General features: G+C 37.3%; 4 protein-coding genes across 4 annotated transcripts; 3 read left to right on the top strand and 1 right to left on the bottom strand.

Annotated features, from left to right (window-relative positions):
- Nucleotides 1-349: 349 nt before the first annotated feature.
- Nucleotides 350-4,260, bottom strand: LOC101311840 (probable protein phosphatase 2C 6-like). The gene is made up of 5 exons (XM_004294816.1): nucleotides 3,842-4,260; nucleotides 2,547-2,936; nucleotides 1,813-1,930; nucleotides 1,475-1,698; nucleotides 350-1,397 (listed from the first exon to the last, which is right to left on the bottom strand). The coding sequence occupies exons 1-5, from the start codon at nucleotides 4,124-4,126 to the stop codon at nucleotides 810-812; spliced, it is 1,605 nt and encodes a 534-aa protein (XP_004294864.1). The 5' UTR covers nucleotides 4,127-4,260; the 3' UTR covers nucleotides 350-809.
- Nucleotides 4,261-6,586: 2,326 nt separating this feature from the next.
- Nucleotides 6,587-9,086, top strand: LOC101311551 (CBS domain-containing protein CBSX3, mitochondrial-like). Its single transcript, XM_004294815.1, has 6 exons — nucleotides 6,587-6,652; nucleotides 7,437-7,700; nucleotides 7,810-7,891; nucleotides 8,365-8,438; nucleotides 8,570-8,630; nucleotides 8,735-9,086. Exons 2-6 carry the CDS (start codon nucleotides 7,443-7,445, stop codon nucleotides 8,875-8,877), a joined length of 618 nt encoding a protein of 205 aa, XP_004294863.1. The 5' UTR covers nucleotides 6,587-6,652; nucleotides 7,437-7,442; the 3' UTR covers nucleotides 8,878-9,086.
- A 938-nt stretch (nucleotides 9,087-10,024) lies between these two features.
- Nucleotides 10,025-13,675, top strand: LOC101311258 (transmembrane protein 56-like). The gene is made up of 11 exons (XM_004294814.1): nucleotides 10,025-10,132; nucleotides 10,286-10,321; nucleotides 10,480-10,622; nucleotides 11,373-11,461; nucleotides 11,579-11,717; nucleotides 12,099-12,173; nucleotides 12,480-12,601; nucleotides 12,693-12,768; nucleotides 13,055-13,114; nucleotides 13,252-13,421; nucleotides 13,552-13,675. Exons 3-10 carry the CDS (start codon nucleotides 10,509-10,511, stop codon nucleotides 13,399-13,401), a joined length of 825 nt encoding a protein of 274 aa, XP_004294862.1. The 5' UTR covers nucleotides 10,025-10,132; nucleotides 10,286-10,321; nucleotides 10,480-10,508; the 3' UTR covers nucleotides 13,402-13,421; nucleotides 13,552-13,675.
- Nucleotides 13,676-14,576: 901 nt separating this feature from the next.
- On the top strand, nucleotides 14,577-17,576 carry LOC101310971. Its single transcript, XM_004294813.1, has 2 exons — nucleotides 14,577-15,391; nucleotides 16,806-17,576. The coding sequence occupies exons 1-2, from the start codon at nucleotides 14,927-14,929 to the stop codon at nucleotides 17,289-17,291; spliced, it is 951 nt and encodes a 316-aa protein (XP_004294861.1). The 5' UTR covers nucleotides 14,577-14,926; the 3' UTR covers nucleotides 17,292-17,576.
- Nucleotides 17,577-18,118: the final 542 nt, after the last annotated feature.

Raw genomic sequence — 18,118 nt, 5'->3', positions numbered from 1 at the left:
AAAACAGTCTACCATCAATTCTTCTCATTATATAACCTCTAACATTACTGGTGGTGAATGTACATCCTTCACCTATAAAATTAATGGGATTGATTCTACCTTCACTTCATCTTTTGCCTTGTATGGGAAGAGCCTTTACCTGATTAGATCACGCTAGCAAATAGTTATATCAGTTTGCTTTGCCGTGGTAAATAGGTGAAAATCGAATTTGTTTCCGTCTATAAAAAAAAGAGCTGAACTTTTTTCACTATCTTTAACTTACAAACTAGTTCTGTGATGATTTTTATGTTTCAAACATGTCAAGTGTCAATAGTGTGCTGCATACTACGGAGAGATGAAAAGGATTACACCAGAGAGCGGAGAGCGTTGCATCAAGTAACAGTGGCATCAACGATCGTCCCCTGCCAAATAAATCAAATTTATACTGTATTTAGAGCCGAAAGTCTATAAATTAAGGAATTACACTAGAAAAAAAAAAAAATAACACAAAAGGGCAGCTCAGTTTCACTAGACTACAATATAGCTAGCTGTTCATCCATATATCCAAGGACAATAGAAGAATTCACCAACAAAATCTGCACGGCCACTATTTTCAACACAGAGTTCTCAACAACATAGTGGCTTACTGGTATATCTAGGAATGGTGTGATACCTGTGGATCTGTATCCAAACCAAAACCTCCAGATTCTCTTCTGTCTGGCAGTGAACTTGTACATTGTGTTTATTGCAGAAACAAAATTTGGAGGGTACACAGGTATCATTTCAGATATTTTTCCTGAGTGAAATGGAATCAAAGCCTTTTTAATGTTTCATAGCCATTTCTTTCTCCAACTGGGAGATCTTTTGTCAGCAGATAACAATCTCGGAAGACTTAACAAACTATTAACCCGGGTAACGCCTTCCAGTGCTGACCAATCTTCATCTGTTGAAATGCACTCTGCTAGACTTCTTTTAGACTGGGCCCCCAACTTCGTAGGAAGCATTTGCTCTGTTGACTCCGATACAGGAACAATTTCATCGGAGCTCCGTACAGTACTGGAATGCTCAAGAGCAGAGGCGTGAGAATCACTGAGTTCTAAATCACTACCCAAATGCTCAGCAGCAATGACTTGAGAATAAACTATCTCTACATCCTCAGTGCTACTTTCTGCAGTTTCCATCGTCTCCATTCCCTCTCCCTTGTTCTCTGTCACTTCAGTCTCTGTCACAACCTCATCCGCTACAGAAAACTGTTCTAAGAAGAGGCATACAACAGCACAATCATCATTCTTGGACGTAGGGTATTTAAGCCTCCAAGCTCTAACGGCACAGTCTACAAGAGCCCTGGCTGCTGTTGTGTGACTAGGAGCAGAAGCCACAATTTCAATTGCTTCCTTATTCGAAAGGACATCCCAAACCTGCATGATGTACAGTTCTATTATCTGTTTTAAGTGGTATGAAACCCGAATATATATAGAAAAGAACAGTAAGTTACCCCATCAGTGGCAAGTATAATGAATTCATCTTTTTCTGTAAGCTGGCGATAGTAAACATCTGGGACAGAAATTAAACCAAAATCCTTTAGACAAAAGTCCCCAAAGGCTCTAGCCATTGCTAAACCAGGAGAATCATTATTAGGCAACCAAACACGAGCAACCTCTGGCTCATCTTGCAATGCAAATACCCTTCCTTTGCATTGGTGAATCCTAGCAGCTTCCCCTAATTACAGAACAGGCAATATACACTTATCAGCATTCTTTTAAACCAGTAGTTCAGTACTCAATTTTACATAACATCTGCTGTGTGTGATAAGAGACAGAGAGAGATGTATACTAGGAAGATCCGGCTTCAAGTCTACTGTCAATTGTACAGCAATCAGAGAGTTGTCTTTGTCTCTTGTTGCCAGCACAGCTCTCGAATCCCCAACATTTCCAAGTACAAGATTCTGACCCTAAAAATCCAAACATCACAAATTAGATGCATGGCTCGCAGGAAATTCTATTATCTTATGCATGTATGTAACGCATTCTACTACAGCACTTTGAATCACTCAAAGCAATGCAGTTATGATAAATGTCTATCGTGAACAAAAACATGAATAGAGCAGGGATGACTTGACTTAAGCTTCAAGGCAATAATAGTGAAAACAGATAAATTAATAAATAAAAATTGCTTACCCACAGATCAGAACTATTACTAATTTACTACCATGAGGAACAAAATGCATATAAAGGAACAAAAAGTGCTATAGAATTCAATAATCTTAAAAGTTATGACAGCAATGGCTCAAACAATGTGTAATATACATAGATATTACACCAATAATTTCCACCATTAACCATTTGACAGTCTGACTGATGAGATGGTAAACCAGATTTCCAGTATTGTATTTATACAGGGAGGGGGTATCTTCAAAACATCAAAAATTTTCTACTTTCATGTATATAGCTCAATGTCTGTGTGGTTGCAGTGCACAAATAGACACGCGGGTACAGCTGCACATCCAAATGCACACATGTTTACAAATATTGATAAATTATGTGTATGACAACTTCATGAATAATCACCTGCTTTATCAATGTAACAGCGGTCGTCCCACTGCAGAAGCAATCGATTGTGGGATGCAATTTCAATTCCTTATCCATTAACTTGAAAGCCTTTAGGAATGACTTTTTTAGGGGTGCATACATGTCCGGGAGATTTTCAGTTTCCTGAACCTCCATCGACTCGCGCCACTCATCATCAATGCTTGGAGATGCCGGTTCTTCAAAATTAGAATTCCCATGTGCATTTTCTGTCTTACTAAGGTTACTCAGATCACCATCTGAATTAGTTTTCCATTGAGTGCATAGTATAAGCGGAAGAGAATCCCGAACTTTCTTGGCAACCATATGACCAAACGGACCATGGCCATCAAATACCCCACAAAATACTGTATCACTTCTTGAACTGAAATCCTATCACACAAACATCATAACCAAATCAACACATACTGATGCCAAAGAGAGAAGAAAAAGGAAAACCGACATAATGCATGTACTTTGACCCTCAGTTAATGATCTTTGAAAATCAAATATGCTGTATACATAACAAATTCCAAGGCTTGAAGTAAAGCAACTACTGATATACAGATTCAGCATATAGACCTGTTTATTAGCCTGAATATGCTCTGCAATTTATATTTTGTCAACAATGACACTTACGCCAAATGTATCACGCGTTTACAATCTCAGTTAGTCATACCCTACTTAAGTCACAAGGTAGGGCAAGGTTCCTTTGCAGTTCTAAAGTCTAGTTCATCTGCAAGAACAATACAGGACCTACATGCAGAGCATTTGTACCATCATTCCTCACAAGGATCATTCCCCATTTCCACAATCAGAATGAGCTTAAATGTATTAGTTTAGGTGCGAGAACCGGATTAGCGATCTCTGTCATGCAAGTGTGAACATGATGGAAAGCATGTTGAACTATAACCACTATGAAATTATACTTGCCTAAGAATGAGTAAACCTGAATAAAACAGCACTACACAAATTGACCAGCAACTGTGCAATAGAAGCAACAACATGATCCAGTCTTCTGTTTTTTTCCATTCCAATAAAACCCTCTACTACAACAAACACCATCTTCTCCAAGTCAACCACATTTCCGACACACTATATCCATCTTTCCCTATTGGGTCTACAACCCCATTCTCTACTCAAACGCCACAGTAAATTATGGTAAGAATTGCAGAGATGGGTTTTGAATTTGGGCCCAGATCAAAGTCAAACAATATGGTATTGCTGATCATACACAAAGCAACAAAACAATCAAAGCCAAAACAAGAGTAAAAACTAAGGACCAAGTCATCACTAACCTCCCAAACAAGCATGGCATCTTGATTGGTTCCCTTCTTGCCCTGCTGAGTATACAAGCAAGCAACTTTGCTGCCCCCATTGCCAATCAACCTTCCTGGAATCTCAACCTGATGACCCACATCTCTATCAACCACTCTTTCACCTCTGGTTTTCTTCCTCGTAATCCATCTCTTTGAGCTTTTTGGAGGAGAAGAAGCAGCACCATCATCCTCCACAGTGCTCGGCTCCATAGCATCAATCCTCTTCCCCATTCCTTTGGAATTGGTAGAACAGCAAGAACCCATTTTGAGATACTTTATCAAAAACCCAATTGCCAAATCGGATCCAAAGAAACGTTGCAAGGAATCTCACAGATTCAGAAAAGCAGAGCAAAGTTGTGAACTTTGGCTTGGCCCCAGAGACAACCCAAGAAGTTTAAACTTCAAACCAAACAGTATAAATGACAGTAATGAAGTTCCATTGACATTTTTTAATTTTTTACTCTGTCTCTTGTTCAAAGTTTCAAAGTTTCAATCTTTTTCTTCCAAGTCTAATTCCAAAGATGGTCTTTTGACTCTTTTCCCATTCCACTTCCTTTTATTTTTCACCTTTTTGGAAAAGAGCAAAAATGGGAAATAAATAAATAAAATAAAATTTGTAGGTATAAATATAAATATTTCTATCTGCTACCACTGGTCCATTGCCTAACATTTAATAATCGGTTGCCTCATGTGACCAGCACGAGAAAGATAGTTTTAATTATTGGTACCAAACACACCCTTAATATGAAAAAATATATATATATTGAAAAAAAAAAAAAAAACAGTTGGGTAAATACTGTATATAGTTGACTGTTGACTTGTGTTTCTTAATAATGGTATCAGGTTTTAGGGTATGTTTTTCCAAAATGGTGTTTAGGAGCATTGCCTTGTTTTGTGGTTTTTTGTTGGTGTTATTTGCTATGGCGTCTCAGGTCTATAGGGAACAAAATGGAAGAACATTCTCCTAAACTTCTTGTCCAGCACTCCAGCTTCTAGTGGGAGGACCAGATAAGGAGAGTCTCTTTGTTCAGGTGTTGCTCCTAGTTCGGTTTGTTTCTTTGTTTAGAGTTAGGCTAGCTAAATTCTTTGGACAATTTATTTGAGAGTTTCCGGATATGTGAAGTCTGAAATTTTATATATTTTTTTTCGGTTAACTAAATAAAAATATAAATCGAATGTAAAAATTAGTTACTTTCAAATCATTTACGGTTTTCTTTTTTTTAACGTCGAAGAGGATAATCCATAGTCTCTCATATATGTTAAGCTAAACTTGGCTAACTAAAAGTAAACCTCAAATTTGCTGATTGAATGTTGGAATTGGGTTTAAGTATTACTAAATAACTAATGGCATGCTCAAAGGAAGGAGAGAGGTTTAGGTAAGGGGTAGGAGATACTCTTATTAAATCTGCTTGCAATATTTTTGTATGACAAGTGTAGATGGATAAAGATTGGTAAACTCTCAAGTTTGGCACATCTAAAAGTATTTTTCTTTTTTAACGACGTATATGACTCCTACGAACAATTTCTCACCCACACTCGTATGTTCTTGTTTCTCAAAAAACCAATGTCTCTACATGAACGATACTACTCTGAGTGCATAAATGAGCCTAACTACTCTACCATATCTACTTGATTACTCTTTAACTTACCACCTAAACATTGATGAAATATTAATATAAAAAAAAAACTGAAAAATAGGCCTACATGTGAATCTTAACCACAAAACACCATCTAATTTCCATTGAGGAACTATTTTCATTATATAATACAAAATTAAACGTATTAAAAGACCGTACCTAATAAAGTGTTTAGGGTAAGCATAAGGGGCGGGGAAAATTGAAAAAAAATTAGATCCAAACCATCATGGTTCAATTATATTCCAACATGACCCAAAAGAAACCCAACCTGATACACCTAATGAACAATGATGTCGAACCAACAACATCAACTAGTACAAATATGTGATGTAATACTCATCTACATAAACTGATAAAAGTAGTATGGTGATGCAGTGACAAAAAAAAAAAATGGTGATGCAATGCAAAGATAGTCAACTCGACAACTCTCAATAATAGAGAATACAAATCATTCAGGGATTGAATATAGTCAATAATGTAATAAAATTGATTAGGTAATCTATTGAAAACGAAAGAAACTAATTAGGTAAGAATACAATACACAAAAATAATGGAAATTCATTATTTTCAGGATTCAAAAAAAACTTGCTCTTTGCTATTAGGGCGGATGACCGGATTGCAGCGTTTAGGTGTCATCTAGGCGGGTTGGACGGCTTTGTTTTAGAACATCGGATATAGCTAAAGTTTGAAAACTCACTAGAAGCTACTAGAGCGGTGGATTGCCCACTTGGCTAGGGATTGGGGCGGTATCTAACGTCTAAACAGGTTGGGCGGTGCCTAATGCATATACAAACTTAACGGCCTTGTTTTAGAACATTTATTATCTCCAACTTTTGTTAGCATGATATTAACTTTTTTATTTTTTGCCACCTAATTCGATTGATAAGGAAATATAATCAGAGAAATATTCCCCAAAACTACGTCGTTTAATGGGAATCTTTTGAAAAAACGAAGGAAAAAACCGTTAAGTCCGCGCCTTTTTCAAAGACAAGAGTTTAACGGGAAAACGTTGTCCAAACGGTTATTCTTATCCACTACGAAGTGGCGCCGTTTTGATACATAGACACAACAACAACATAAGGCGTCAAGGTTAGGTCTTGACGGGTCCTTCTCTAATCTCTATCCACAAGCCGAAATTTTCTCAGCAGCTCAGGTTTACTGTCCTTCTCTCTCTCACTTTCTCTCACCTCCTTCTTCTTCATCTTAACAAGAATCAGATGCCTATATGGGTTTTTTTTTTCAGATTGTTCTAGATGAGTGATTCTCTGTTTTGGGTTCTAAGATTTTGATGGAGTAGTTGTTTTGAGCTTGTGATTCGTGCTTGATCGATTGGTTCATATCTTGATTGTTTGTTTTTCAATGAAAAGTTTGAATCTTTGGGTTTGTGAAGTGGTTTTGAGTATATGAGGAGTGGAGGATATAGGATCAAGTTTCGATCGTTGTTGAAGATTTTGACTGTGGGACTATTTGAAAGTCTTGTTCTTTTGACTTTTTTTGCTTGGATTTATAAGTCCTGGTTGCTTGGATCATCCAAAATGGATCAAAGATTGAATATAGAAAGAAAAGAACATTTGGGGAATAATAGAAAGGAGTTTCAGATTGCACTACTTTGAAGTCTTTGGTAGATTAGTGGATGAACCCAATTCCTTGTTGATTGAATTGTAGGATTGTAGGATGAAATTGGGCCAATATATTAGCAGATCTAGTTTATGTGTAAAACCAAACCCCATAGAAAGCTGTAATGATTAAGATTAAATGAAAAGACTCCAAAATAATAGATGGAGCAAGTAGATTAGAAGTTGAACATTAGTATATTAGTGTGAAATGGAATTCGAGGGAAATGATTCTGTTATACTGTTTTTGGTTCTATCAAAGGCTTATTCCTTTATCTTTTTGTTACTTGTCATTGATGGACTATAACTTGTCTCTTCAAACAGGTAAATATGCAAGGAGCGCTTAAAGCGTTTTCATCACAGGGCAACTTTGTGAAAAATGCAGTCTTGCGACACGTCCGTGTTGTGAATCCCCTAATTCAGCCTGCTTTGTTTTCACGTTTCGAGTCTGTTGCGCCTGCCCGCATAGAAGAGCATGGTTTTGAAAGCACTAAGATTGCAGACGTCCTGAACGCAAAAGGTAAAGGTGCTGATGGTTCCTGGCTGTGGTGCACAACAGATGATTCTGTTTATGATGCTGTTAAGTCGGTATGCATTTCTGAGCTTTCTGAAATTTGAATTATTCCAGTGATTTGTTTAGCTATGGCATGGTGTATTTATGTCATTCGTCATAATAAATTGATCATCTCCTTTGCAGATGACCCAGCACAATGTTGGAGCCTTGGTGGTTGTGAAACCTGGAGAACAAAAATCAATTGCAGGAATCATAACAGAGAGAGGTGCTTCTTTGTCTGATCCACTGGATATATAACACATTGATCATCTTGTTGGAGATAATTATGATAAATCCAAAGTTGGATTTTTGTGTTCTGTCCTTTAATAGGCCCATGTGAATTTTTTTGGGAAGACCAAGTAGGCAGCAAGCTTGTTTAGAATGTTAACCGTTTGTCTCAGACTATTATGGGTTTAGAGGCATATGAAATCACCAATATGAATGAGATCACTTTGAATGAGAAAAACACCAATATGAAATCATTGTTATTAAGTTAACAAGGGTGAAGAAAAGCACGGTGTAAAAGTTAGGAGTTCATAATATGAACTTGTTACCATTGAAAAATGCTCTTGCAATTGCATGTTCACTTGTAAGTGTAGAGTAAATTTACTATTGGCTGTACATTGTGCAGTATAATGATGTTTGGATGATAGATTCCAGTGCTCCTCAACTAATGGTGTTTCTGTTTGCACTGGTCAGATTATCTCCGGAAGATCATAGTGCAGGGGAGATCATCCAAGTCAACAAAGGTTGGGGATATCATGACTGAGGAGGTATAGCTTGTGAAATATTCCATCATGTTTGGGGAACTGGTGCTTACTGAAATTTGCATTTCTTAACCATATATCACATATCTTTTGATGAATGTGTAACAACTTCTGATGGAAAATGGTGGCGGCTGCAGAACAAGCTTATCACTGTCACCCCTGACACCAAAGTTCTGCGGGCAATGCAGCTGATGACTGGTAAGATATGCTGCTTCTTGTATTGCATTTTCTTACTTGCTAGTCTTTTCTTGTATCTAAGGAAGCTAATATCTGATATTCAAATTCGTTTCATTCATGGGCAGATAACCGAATTAGGCACATCCCAGTTATAGATGACAGAGGAATGCTTGGTATGGTGTCCATTGGTGATGTGGTTCGTGCTGTGGTGAGTGAGCACCGGGAGGAGCTGGACCGCTTGAATGCTTTTATTCAAGGTGGTTACTAGATAATGATGAAAAAGAAGATGGCAAGACGTCGTTTAGCTGACATGGTGGAATGACTAGCAGTAATAAGCCAGAGTGCTTGTATATATTGCATGCTTTGTGCTTCGCCTGTTGTTTGGTTCTGTATTTCCCAATGTCTACAATCTATCACATGAACTACCAACTTGTGGACTATCAAGTTAATAATATGTTTGCTTAACTTTTGCCTAAATAGTGTTCTTTCAGATATTTGGTATTGCATATAAGAGTAACTGCCATGAAGCTCAGATCATTACTCCTTTTTTCCAACGTTAGAAACATCAATCCATTTAATGCGAAATCTGTTTCATCGTTTTCATGTGAGGCAGTTGGGAATATGGATAGGTTAGTTGAACAACAGTTCTCATGAAATAAATAGGTTAAGGGACCCAAATAGTTACCATTTTCAATAGTGATAGAACGAACTGTACTGTTATGGAGATTGGAGAAGTATAATTACACCAGTTTCGCACATGTGAGTCTGAGCTGGTTCAGGAAATTTATGCCAAATTTTATTGATCATGAAAAAAAAGCGTCGTTCTATTTTTTTTTTTTTTTTTTGTATAAATTTGAGGTAACATAACACCTATTTTTTATTAAGCTGTCAAAACTTAATTGAATATGTAGAAACTTTGGTCTAACTTCGTTTTAACAAGAGTAAAATTTCGAACCATATCTATCTTTTTGAAGTAAAATCACTCTTAAATTTCGAACCTAACTTTGTGAAGTAAAACTACCACTAAATTACTAATTTGAGAAATTGAAGAACAAACTTTTTCTTTGATGAGGACATATAAGGTATCCGATTTCACCTCATTAGTGCAAGGACAAGCAGTGGCATAAAAGAACAATAACTACTCTATGGTAAAACGGCAACGTTTCAACTATGTGGCCTGCAAACTGTCCTAAACTACTAGTAAGCGACTAAGGATTATGCACCTACAGATTGGGACGTGGATTAGCCAAAGGCAAAGGCCAAAGAAGAACCTTTTACTTGTGTATAAACCTCTCTCCATTATTAACGACAAAAAACAAATCCTTTTTTAAATTTCGATTCTTTTCTTATTTCCTTTTCTTTTCAGAGAATCAAATCCCATTACAGCCACGAAACCGTACAATTGTGTTAGAAATAGAGTAGAAAATTACAGAAACATTGAGAAGGTAGCAAAAACCCAAACCGAAAACACCCATAAAGCTCAGCTCGTTAAGCACTTGAAGACTTTGAGCTACTAATCTCTGGTACCCTTCAATCCTTAGTCCATAAAGATGATGACTTTTCTTTGTTTTTAACTTGGTTGTATTTTCCATAATTGTGGCTGATATTCTCTTCCGTCTCTGTTTGACTGGTGGGTTTCTTCTTCTTCTTCTTGTTCTTCTATCTGGAACAAGCAGAAGGAAATTTGGCTGCCCTTTGAACTGTTCGTTAAGGTAAAGATGGTTTTTTTAGGCTTATTTGGTTCCATTGTTGTTAAAGTTCAGAGCTTTAGAGGCAAATTGTTTTCTTTTGTACCAAGAAAAGGAGTTTACCTGCATTTGATTGTGTGTTTTGGAAGAGGGTTTTGGGTCTTAACTGTGGTTTTTGGCAGGGTTGAAGAGTTTAATCCAACAGAGGAGTATGGTGGGAATTGCATATCCTCTTGGTTTTATGTCCATCAGTGGCTATGTCAGCCCAAACAAAGAGTTTCACTGGCTGGCTTCAGCTCTTTTTGGCATGCTTCTCTGCAGAATTGTAAGTACTAATCTATTAGCTTTCTTTTTTCCTGGTTTGAATCTCGAAGTTGGTGTTTAGTGTAGAAACTAGAAAGAAAATATCTTTGAGGCGCTTGGTTATCAGTTGTTAGATTATGGTATGGAATAGCCAGGAGTGAACTAATATGTGGGTTTTCAGTTTTCCATGATTTTGCCCTTCAGATTTCTATGTGGCTAACTAGTAATTTTCCGGCCTAACTTGTATATTTGGGTGATGTTGGAATTTAAGAAAATATAGAATCAATGAGCTTTAGAGAGAGAGAGAGAGAGAGAGAGCTTTGTTGACAAATTTCTTATTACCAGAATTTTGGCTACTTCAAATTAAAGTTGGGTGTCCTTTTGGAGATTATATAAGAAAAATAAACTAGCCTATAATGTGGACTTGATTACCTTGTGGTTTCCATTTAGGGACAATAAAGTTAAAAAAAAAAAAAAAAATTAAGGAAAAAAAATAAAAAAATTTCGTCCGACGTTGACAATAAAATCTGTAAGCGTTCAGTATATCATTGAAAGGATAAACTAATTCCAGTAGTTCTGCTTCCATAGCTCCAAACCTAGGTTCTTTTTGTGAGGTCATTTTGTCATATTGCTGATTGCTGAAGAAGTTATTCTTATATGTTCGCCTGTTCGGTCTATTATAGATCCTATTTACTCCCGCATGGAAGTAAGAATGCATCATGCATGTCTCTTACCGTGTAGTTTTGAACTTGATCAAATTCTGCTCTTGAAGGTTTACAAATTAACTGGTCTTATTAGCCTTCATAGCTTCAAGGGATATCAGAAACTGACCAAAGCAGAAAAAGTTGAATGGAACAACCGGTAAATATCTTCTACATGACACAGATGTCTATTTGCATAGGCGTTTATCACACACTGAGTGAGTTTTATGATATTCCCTATCAACTTAAGTCTGATGCCTTTTTCCCTTCCGTACAGGGGTTTCTCAACTGTTCATGCTATTGGTGTAGCAGTTGCATCTTTCTACCTTATACTGTTATCAGATACATTTCATGAGGATTCTAGTGATGTGCTGATCATTAGTAGAAGATCTACTTTGTCAGATACAACATTGGGGGTAAGTTGATGAGGGAAAAGCATTAGTTCATTGTTTAATTCCTAAACGTTGTTAATGTCCGGCCAAACTGTACTTTTTGCTTGTAATATCAAACCTATTTGACTGTGCAGCAATGGGTGATGTATATGAGGATGTTAGTCCCATGGAATACCAAATAATTTGTTTTACATTTCTGACCTTTGTGTCTGCATCTACCCTTACCATATAGATGTTTCCGTCCAGCATTTCTAAACCCAGTTCTGTTGCTTTTATTTGTATGGTCAGAGCTAGTTTGCTTGTAACAAATCCCTCCCCCCCATAAACTGGGATCTGTTTGAACTTTGATTATTTGCAGACTTATCTTGCTCTGATCAATTTATTTCTATTTGGGTAATTTTGCAGATCTCCATTGGTTATTTTCTGTCAGACATAGCAATGATTTTTTGGCACTTTCCTGCTTTAGGTGGACTGGAGTATGTAAGTACATAGGTTGAAAAATGATGCTTATTTGACTTGAAATATAATTTCTACACTACTATCTTTTACGATGCATTTTCCTCAAATCTTGACAAAATTGTTTGTTTAAAAATAATTTGGTCATTTCAGTGAAGTTTGGGAAAATCTCAGATGTTAATGCATCGCTTGATTCAGTATCCTAATTGTTCAATCAAGTTCTGGGTATTGGGATCCACCACACCCCCCCCCCCCCCCCCCCCCCCCCTCCCTTTCTTTTGCAAGTAGAAGTTCTAAAATAATGCTCATCTTATCATTTCTATTTTGTAGGTTTTGCACCATGGACTATCTATGTTCTCAATCTTCCTTTCCCTTATAAGTGGTGAAGGGCAGATTTACATACTAATGGTTCTGTTCTCTGAGAGCACAACTCCTTTCGTAAACCTAAGATGGTGAGTTCAGCATTTGCATATTCTTGAGTTTGTCCAGTTCTCTAGTTCATCATTGTTGCATTACTTATGTACTTGTGTATATGCTGATAAGGTACTTGGACATTGCTGGTAAGAAGAACTCTAACCTGTACGTCTGCAATGGGATAGCATTGTTCCTGGGGTGGCTGGTAATGTCTAACACACTTCAAACTGCAGTCTCTTTTAGTTGCCGATTATGTATATGATATCGTCCAAAACGCATGGTTGTACTTGTATGTGTACACACACGCACACACACATCTTGTAAAGTAATTAAATCTTTTTATGGCCGTTGAAGTCTCTTACAACCAGTTAGTTGCTTATAGTCTCTAGTAGATTTTACAGCATTCAAAACGAGTTGTTTGAATTTACTTCTTCATTGCTTGAACTAACATAATTGATTCGCTTTAACATGATATATTTCTTTTCCTCCAGATTGCAAGGATTCTTTTGTTCATTTACTTTTTCATCCACATGTTTTTCCATTTTGATCAAGTGAGTTGATCCTACACATACTTCTCCTTTAAATTGAAGAGTTTAATTCAGAAGAATTATAGTCTGTTTTCTGTCTCAGTAAGTGGACAAGTTAAGCTTCTAACCTCTAAAATGCTCGAACCTCTGCATCATTTCAGGTCAAGACAATTTTCCCATTGGGATTTTACAGCTTGCTCTCAATACCTCCTGTGTTGGCAATGATGAATTTGTTTTGGTTTTGGAAGATTGCCAAAGGTTTGATCAAAACAGTTTCGAAGGCAAAACACAAGAACATACACAGTCAGTGATCCTAGCTAGTAATTCAAAGGTGGGAATTTGACAGTGTACATTGTTAGTCGTATGTCCTTTTCCCGTGTTTATTGATTGAAAATGATAGGTGAATATAACAACCAATATACGGATAACTGTTGTTAATCTTTTCATGGGTTTGAAATCAGCATTTGACTGATTATGGGGCATAGGTTTTTGTCACAACTTCCACTTTCCAGTTGAAAGATTTGGTTTTGCAACTTCCAATGGGGCAAAAAGGGAGAATGCATGATGTGAGTTCTCAAGAGAAGAGAATAAACCCTGATGTGGAATGTCTGATGAATCATCTGTTATGAAGTGATCACATGTTATGGACTTGGAATCCAGAAAAGAATGAGTCATAAAGAACTGAGAAGTCAGCTCTAGAAAAGTCACAAATGAATGTTGCAAATTAAAAAGATCTGGAACCATGTCGACAATTCTATCAAGTGGAAGAAAGAACAAATCGACAATGTACCACTTACAGAAGAATCAAATATTTGGTCTTGTTCATCGATGATGTTTTTCATAAATTACTTACATCTTATCGAAGAATCAAATATTTGATTTTGTTTATCAAAGAATCAAATATTTGATTTTGTTTATCGGCGATGTTTCTCATAAATTACATTCATTTTATCTTGTTCTTCTTCATTTTTCTTTCTCTCATAAGCTCAACTACCCTATGTCCATAACTCTACTGTATCAAGTAACAATAATGAATCAACACGTCCTCCTCCTAGAGGAGTCGGTACCAAGTAAAAAGGTGTTGCTACTCACTACTTGCCAAGTAGGGGAAGGCATTGGGAAAGTGAATGAGGTAAAAGAGAGGAAAGTTGGTCCCCCTACAAACCAATAGAAAAAGGAAGGTCGGTCCTCAATGCCTTCTACTAGGTATACCTCCAAATATTGCAATACAGTGACCAAGTGTATCCAAAAACCCAGAATAAAGGAAAGGTGCCACGAACTTTGTTTAAAAAGTCGAGAACGCGTTGAGGTGAGTGTGCCTCACCAACTTTCCATATGTATGCAAATTCCTCGACCCCATTAACATCAATACGATTTCGATTAGTATCAAAGGAAGCATGGAACAGTCAAGGTCAAAACTTTCAGTGTCCAAATGGTGTTTGGTGTGTGTGGGATATAGAGGCCTAGGCTGTTAGTTGAAACGTTTGAACACTTTTTATTTAAATTCCCAAAAAACAAAGATTTAATAGGAGCAAAAAAAAGACCCCAAAAAACAAAACATTGAAGGGTCAGAAACATATGAACCAACGGAGTTGGCGGTCCGGCTTTGCTTCTTTGCCTTGTAAACTACAGTGTTTCCTGCCTTTGTTTCCTCGTCCACTCTCTTTATTATTATACCAACTAGTCTTTCTTGATCCCCATTGCTCAAAGTTTCTTGCTTTTTCTACTTTCCCTTTATAATTTGGTTTGCGAAAGGCTAAAGATCCCAAATTGATGGATGAGTATTGATATATAGGTCTTTTGAGATAGTAAAGTTTTGATCTTTTTGGTGTGAATATGTGGAGGAGTTGTGGGTGGAGAGTGGTCAAGGATTTGGTGCACCATGGAAGACCCAGAAGCCAAAACCCATGTGGTGTGTTGGGTTTGAGGCGTTTTGGGAATGAGGAACAATGTGGGGTTTTGGATTCTGGTTGGAATTTTCAGAGGAGGGCTGGGTTTGCTGCTGCTGGTGGGGGTGGTGATGGTGAGGGTGAGAAGATGAGTAAAGGTGCAGGTGGGGGAGGACTGCCTATTAGTTTTGGGGAGGCAAAGAGGCTGATGAGGCTTGTGAATGTGGAGGCTTTGAAGACCAAGCTTGGGACTGAAGGGAAAGAGGCTATTCCTTATAATGATTTGCTTGAGGCTTGTCAGAGCATTGGTGTGGCTAGATCTAAGGAGGAGGCTGCTGCTTTTGCTAGGGTGTTGGATGAGGCTGGAGTCATTCTTCTCTTCAGGGATAAGGTTCTGCTTCATCCTGATAGGGTATGACCTCTTTAACTTGTTCTTGTTCTTGATGTTGAAACTTATAGGAATGAAGATTGTGGTGTTGGTTTGTTTCTATTTCAGAAGTGTTTGAGAGAACATATATTGTGCTTTTCATCAATGGCCCTTTTGGGATTAAGAAATATTGATGGTCCTCTTGGCTGGTCCCTTTTCAATTGTTATTGCTAAACTTTTTTTAGTTTTTGTTGGTGTCTTATCACGGGATGTGTATGGTTCAGGACCCTATGAGTCTCTTAAACACATATTCATAAACTGTAGTAGGATATTTTCTTTTGATGGCTTTTGTCTTAATTCGTGTTGGGTCTTATTTATGCACTCTAAAAGCTTAAAACAAAATATCAGATTACAGAAGGAGGTTGCTTGGTTTGCTTGCATCAGAACTAGGGTGGAGTCCTGCACCAGCAACCTGTTTTTTTTTTTTTTTTTAATGCTTCTTACTCGGTTATTGATGGAATCTATGTTTTATATGGTGATTAAAGTTTTCTAGTTCTTCCAACCAGACTTGTAGAACATGTCTTGACTCTTGAGTTGTTTTCCAGGCAATCAAAGTTCTGTTTCTTTGTGGATAGTCCTAGCAATACTTCATTAGTCCATTTGTCTATTTCTTCATGTGAAAGTTGCTATATGTGTATTTTCTTGTTAGCTGCTATGTCTCAGGCCACGTTGATGAGGAATTTGGCAAATTTTGAAACATATTGTGCATTAATATCTGCTTTAAACTAAGATTGCATTTGGACTTGCAAATTTATCCAAAGAAAACACAGGAATGTACTTCAAATCCAAATATCTTTTAGATACAGCAATCTAACATTCAATTCTATAATCGTTGTTTTCGGTTTACTTTTAGCTTCTGCTGTTCTGAATTGGTCATGGTGAATTTGGATTATTGTGTTAATATATTGTGGCAGCTTTATATGTTGAAAAATTCAAATTTATTAGTTCCTGTCCTCTTTTGTTGTTATTAGCATTTGGTTTTGGAAATAGCATCTTTTGTGTATCCTCCTTGCTCCCCCTTCAAGGCTACAATATACCCACATTCGCCCGTTACTCATTCAACATTCTCTGAAAAGTGATCTGTACCTCCTCTCAGATTAACATTTTTACGAAGTCTGCTACTGCCTATCTTCTTTACCTCACCATAATCGATTGCTCTAGTTATTACCAATATGATTTGTAGTTGATAAGGAAATGCCAACTTCTACAAGTCAAATGCAGCGTTCAGTCATAACTTTGTTGGCTTGCACCATTCCACATGCCATGTTGCGGTCTATTAAAGAATTAACAATTAAGATTTTGAGCTAGTTATGGGATTTTCCTAAAGTCAACTGCATCTATTCATGTGCATTTGATTAGATTGACTCATGCAACTTCTTTTGCCTTGTTGAATGTTCAGGTTGTGGATCTGGTTAGAAAAGCAGTACCCCTTGCCCTGACTCCTGATAATGACCCTGTGTGGGAAGAGTTAAAGAAGATGCAAGAGAAGAAGATTGAAATTGATATCTTGGCACATAAGCATGTCCGGCGTGTACTCTGGGGTGGCCTGGGGTTGATCACATCACAGCTCGCCCTCTTTTTCAGGATGACATATTGGGACTTCTCATGGGATGTCGTGGAGCCACTTGCGTATTTCACCACAACGACTTGCATTGGCATAGGCTATGCGTACTTTTTGGTTACTTCAAGAGATCCGACTTACCAAGACTTGATGAAGAAGCTTTTTCTCAGGAAGCAGAGGAAACTGATTAAGAAACATAACTTTGATGTTGAGAGATTCAGGGAGATACAGAGAAAATACGACACAACTCTACACGCCAGCACCTCAATCAAGAATCGGTATGGCATGGATGTGGAGCTGGACGATGCTTTACATAGAGATTAACACACTACAGAATCTTACATTTTGGTGAGAGCTGGGAAATTGCAGGAGGTTAAACTCAGCTTTATGTTTGTTACAGATCTGGTCTCACTTGTTTTTTGTCTAGGTAGGGCCCAGAATTTGATCTTAACATATTGTTTCTGACCTACCTTCCAATTTTTAGGCATGCAAATTCATTTCATGCAGCTCCTACTTTTAACTAGGAAACTTGCGATGGATACTATCCATTGTATTCTTGAATCTTTGGTTACTGCTTAATGCTGACTGCATCAGACTTTTATTACTCATAGCTCTCCAGTTGTCAGTTGGTAGTTGTTACATCTACAGTTCTGATGTTATAGTCCCTAAACGTATGACATCAATAAATCTTGGTGATGGCTTCCGTAGTTAGCTTAACATACTTGACGATTTTGCACCTGTCTAAATCGAACTCATCTGTATGTAGGCACTTCAGATTTCTAACGTGTGAGCTAGACTAGCACCCTTTTTTTGATTCCTAACGTAAGTGTTCAAGTCAGAGTAGCAGCCTTTGGCAAAACAAAAGGTCAGAGTTGTACCAAATGAAAGAACAGAACAAAATTAGAGAGAAATAGCTACTTTTGACATCTAACGAATACATTGGTCATCAACTCATCATTCATCAACACAACACAGTAATAGACAAGAACTCCATTTCAGCACCTTCAGTGTTTCCGTGAACTTACATAACCAAATACATATTTTTCTCTCTATATCTCAAACTCTCAAGTCTCAAAGTCACTTTCAAGGCTAGTGAGGAGTTCGATGACAGATTCTTCTCCAGATCCATTGAAGTGCTCCGAAATCTCGGT

The sequence above is a fragment of the Fragaria vesca genome, linkage group LG3, assembly GCF_000184155.1.
Source record: "Fragaria vesca subsp. vesca linkage group LG3, FraVesHawaii_1.0, whole genome shotgun sequence".
Lineage (NCBI taxonomy): Eukaryota > Viridiplantae > Streptophyta > Magnoliopsida > Rosales > Rosaceae > Fragaria > Fragaria vesca.
The sequence above is the reverse complement of the archived record's forward strand: the minus strand, read 5'-3'. Positions and strand labels throughout refer to the sequence as shown.

Coding starts and splice junctions, on each gene's coding strand:
- LOC101311258 (XM_004294814.1), top strand. CDS start 10,509: ATGGTGGGAATTGCATATCCTCTTGGTTTTATGTCCATCAGTGGCTAT. Junction 11,462..11,578: donor AAAGTTGAATGGAACAACCG/GTAAATATCTTC, acceptor CCTTCCGTACAG/GGGTTTCTCAACTGTTCATG. Junction 12,174..12,479: donor CTTTAGGTGGACTGGAGTAT/GTAAGTACATAG, acceptor TCTATTTTGTAG/GTTTTGCACCATGGACTATC.
- LOC101311551 (XM_004294815.1), top strand. CDS start 7,443: ATGCAAGGAGCGCTTAAAGCGTTTTCATCACAGGGCAACTTTGTGAAA. Junction 8,439..8,569: donor GGGATATCATGACTGAGGAG/GTATAGCTTGTG, acceptor TGGCGGCTGCAG/AACAAGCTTATCACTGTCAC. Junction 8,631..8,734: donor GGCAATGCAGCTGATGACTG/GTAAGATATGCT, acceptor ATTCATGGGCAG/ATAACCGAATTAGGCACATC.
- LOC101310971 (XM_004294813.1), top strand. CDS start 14,927: ATGTGGAGGAGTTGTGGGTGGAGAGTGGTCAAGGATTTGGTGCACCAT. Junction 15,392..16,805: donor TTCTGCTTCATCCTGATAGG/GTATGACCTCTT, acceptor TTGAATGTTCAG/GTTGTGGATCTGGTTAGAAA.
- LOC101311840 (XM_004294816.1), bottom strand. CDS start 4,126: ATGGGTTCTTGCTGTTCTACCAATTCCAAAGGAATGGGGAAGAGGATT. Junction 1,931..2,546: donor CTGTTACATTGATAAAGCAG/GTGATTATTCAT, acceptor TTGGATTTTTAG/GGTCAGAATCTTGTACTTGG. Junction 1,699..1,812: donor CTTGAAGCCGGATCTTCCTA/GTATACATCTCT, acceptor TTCTGTAATTAG/GGGAAGCTGCTAGGATTCAC.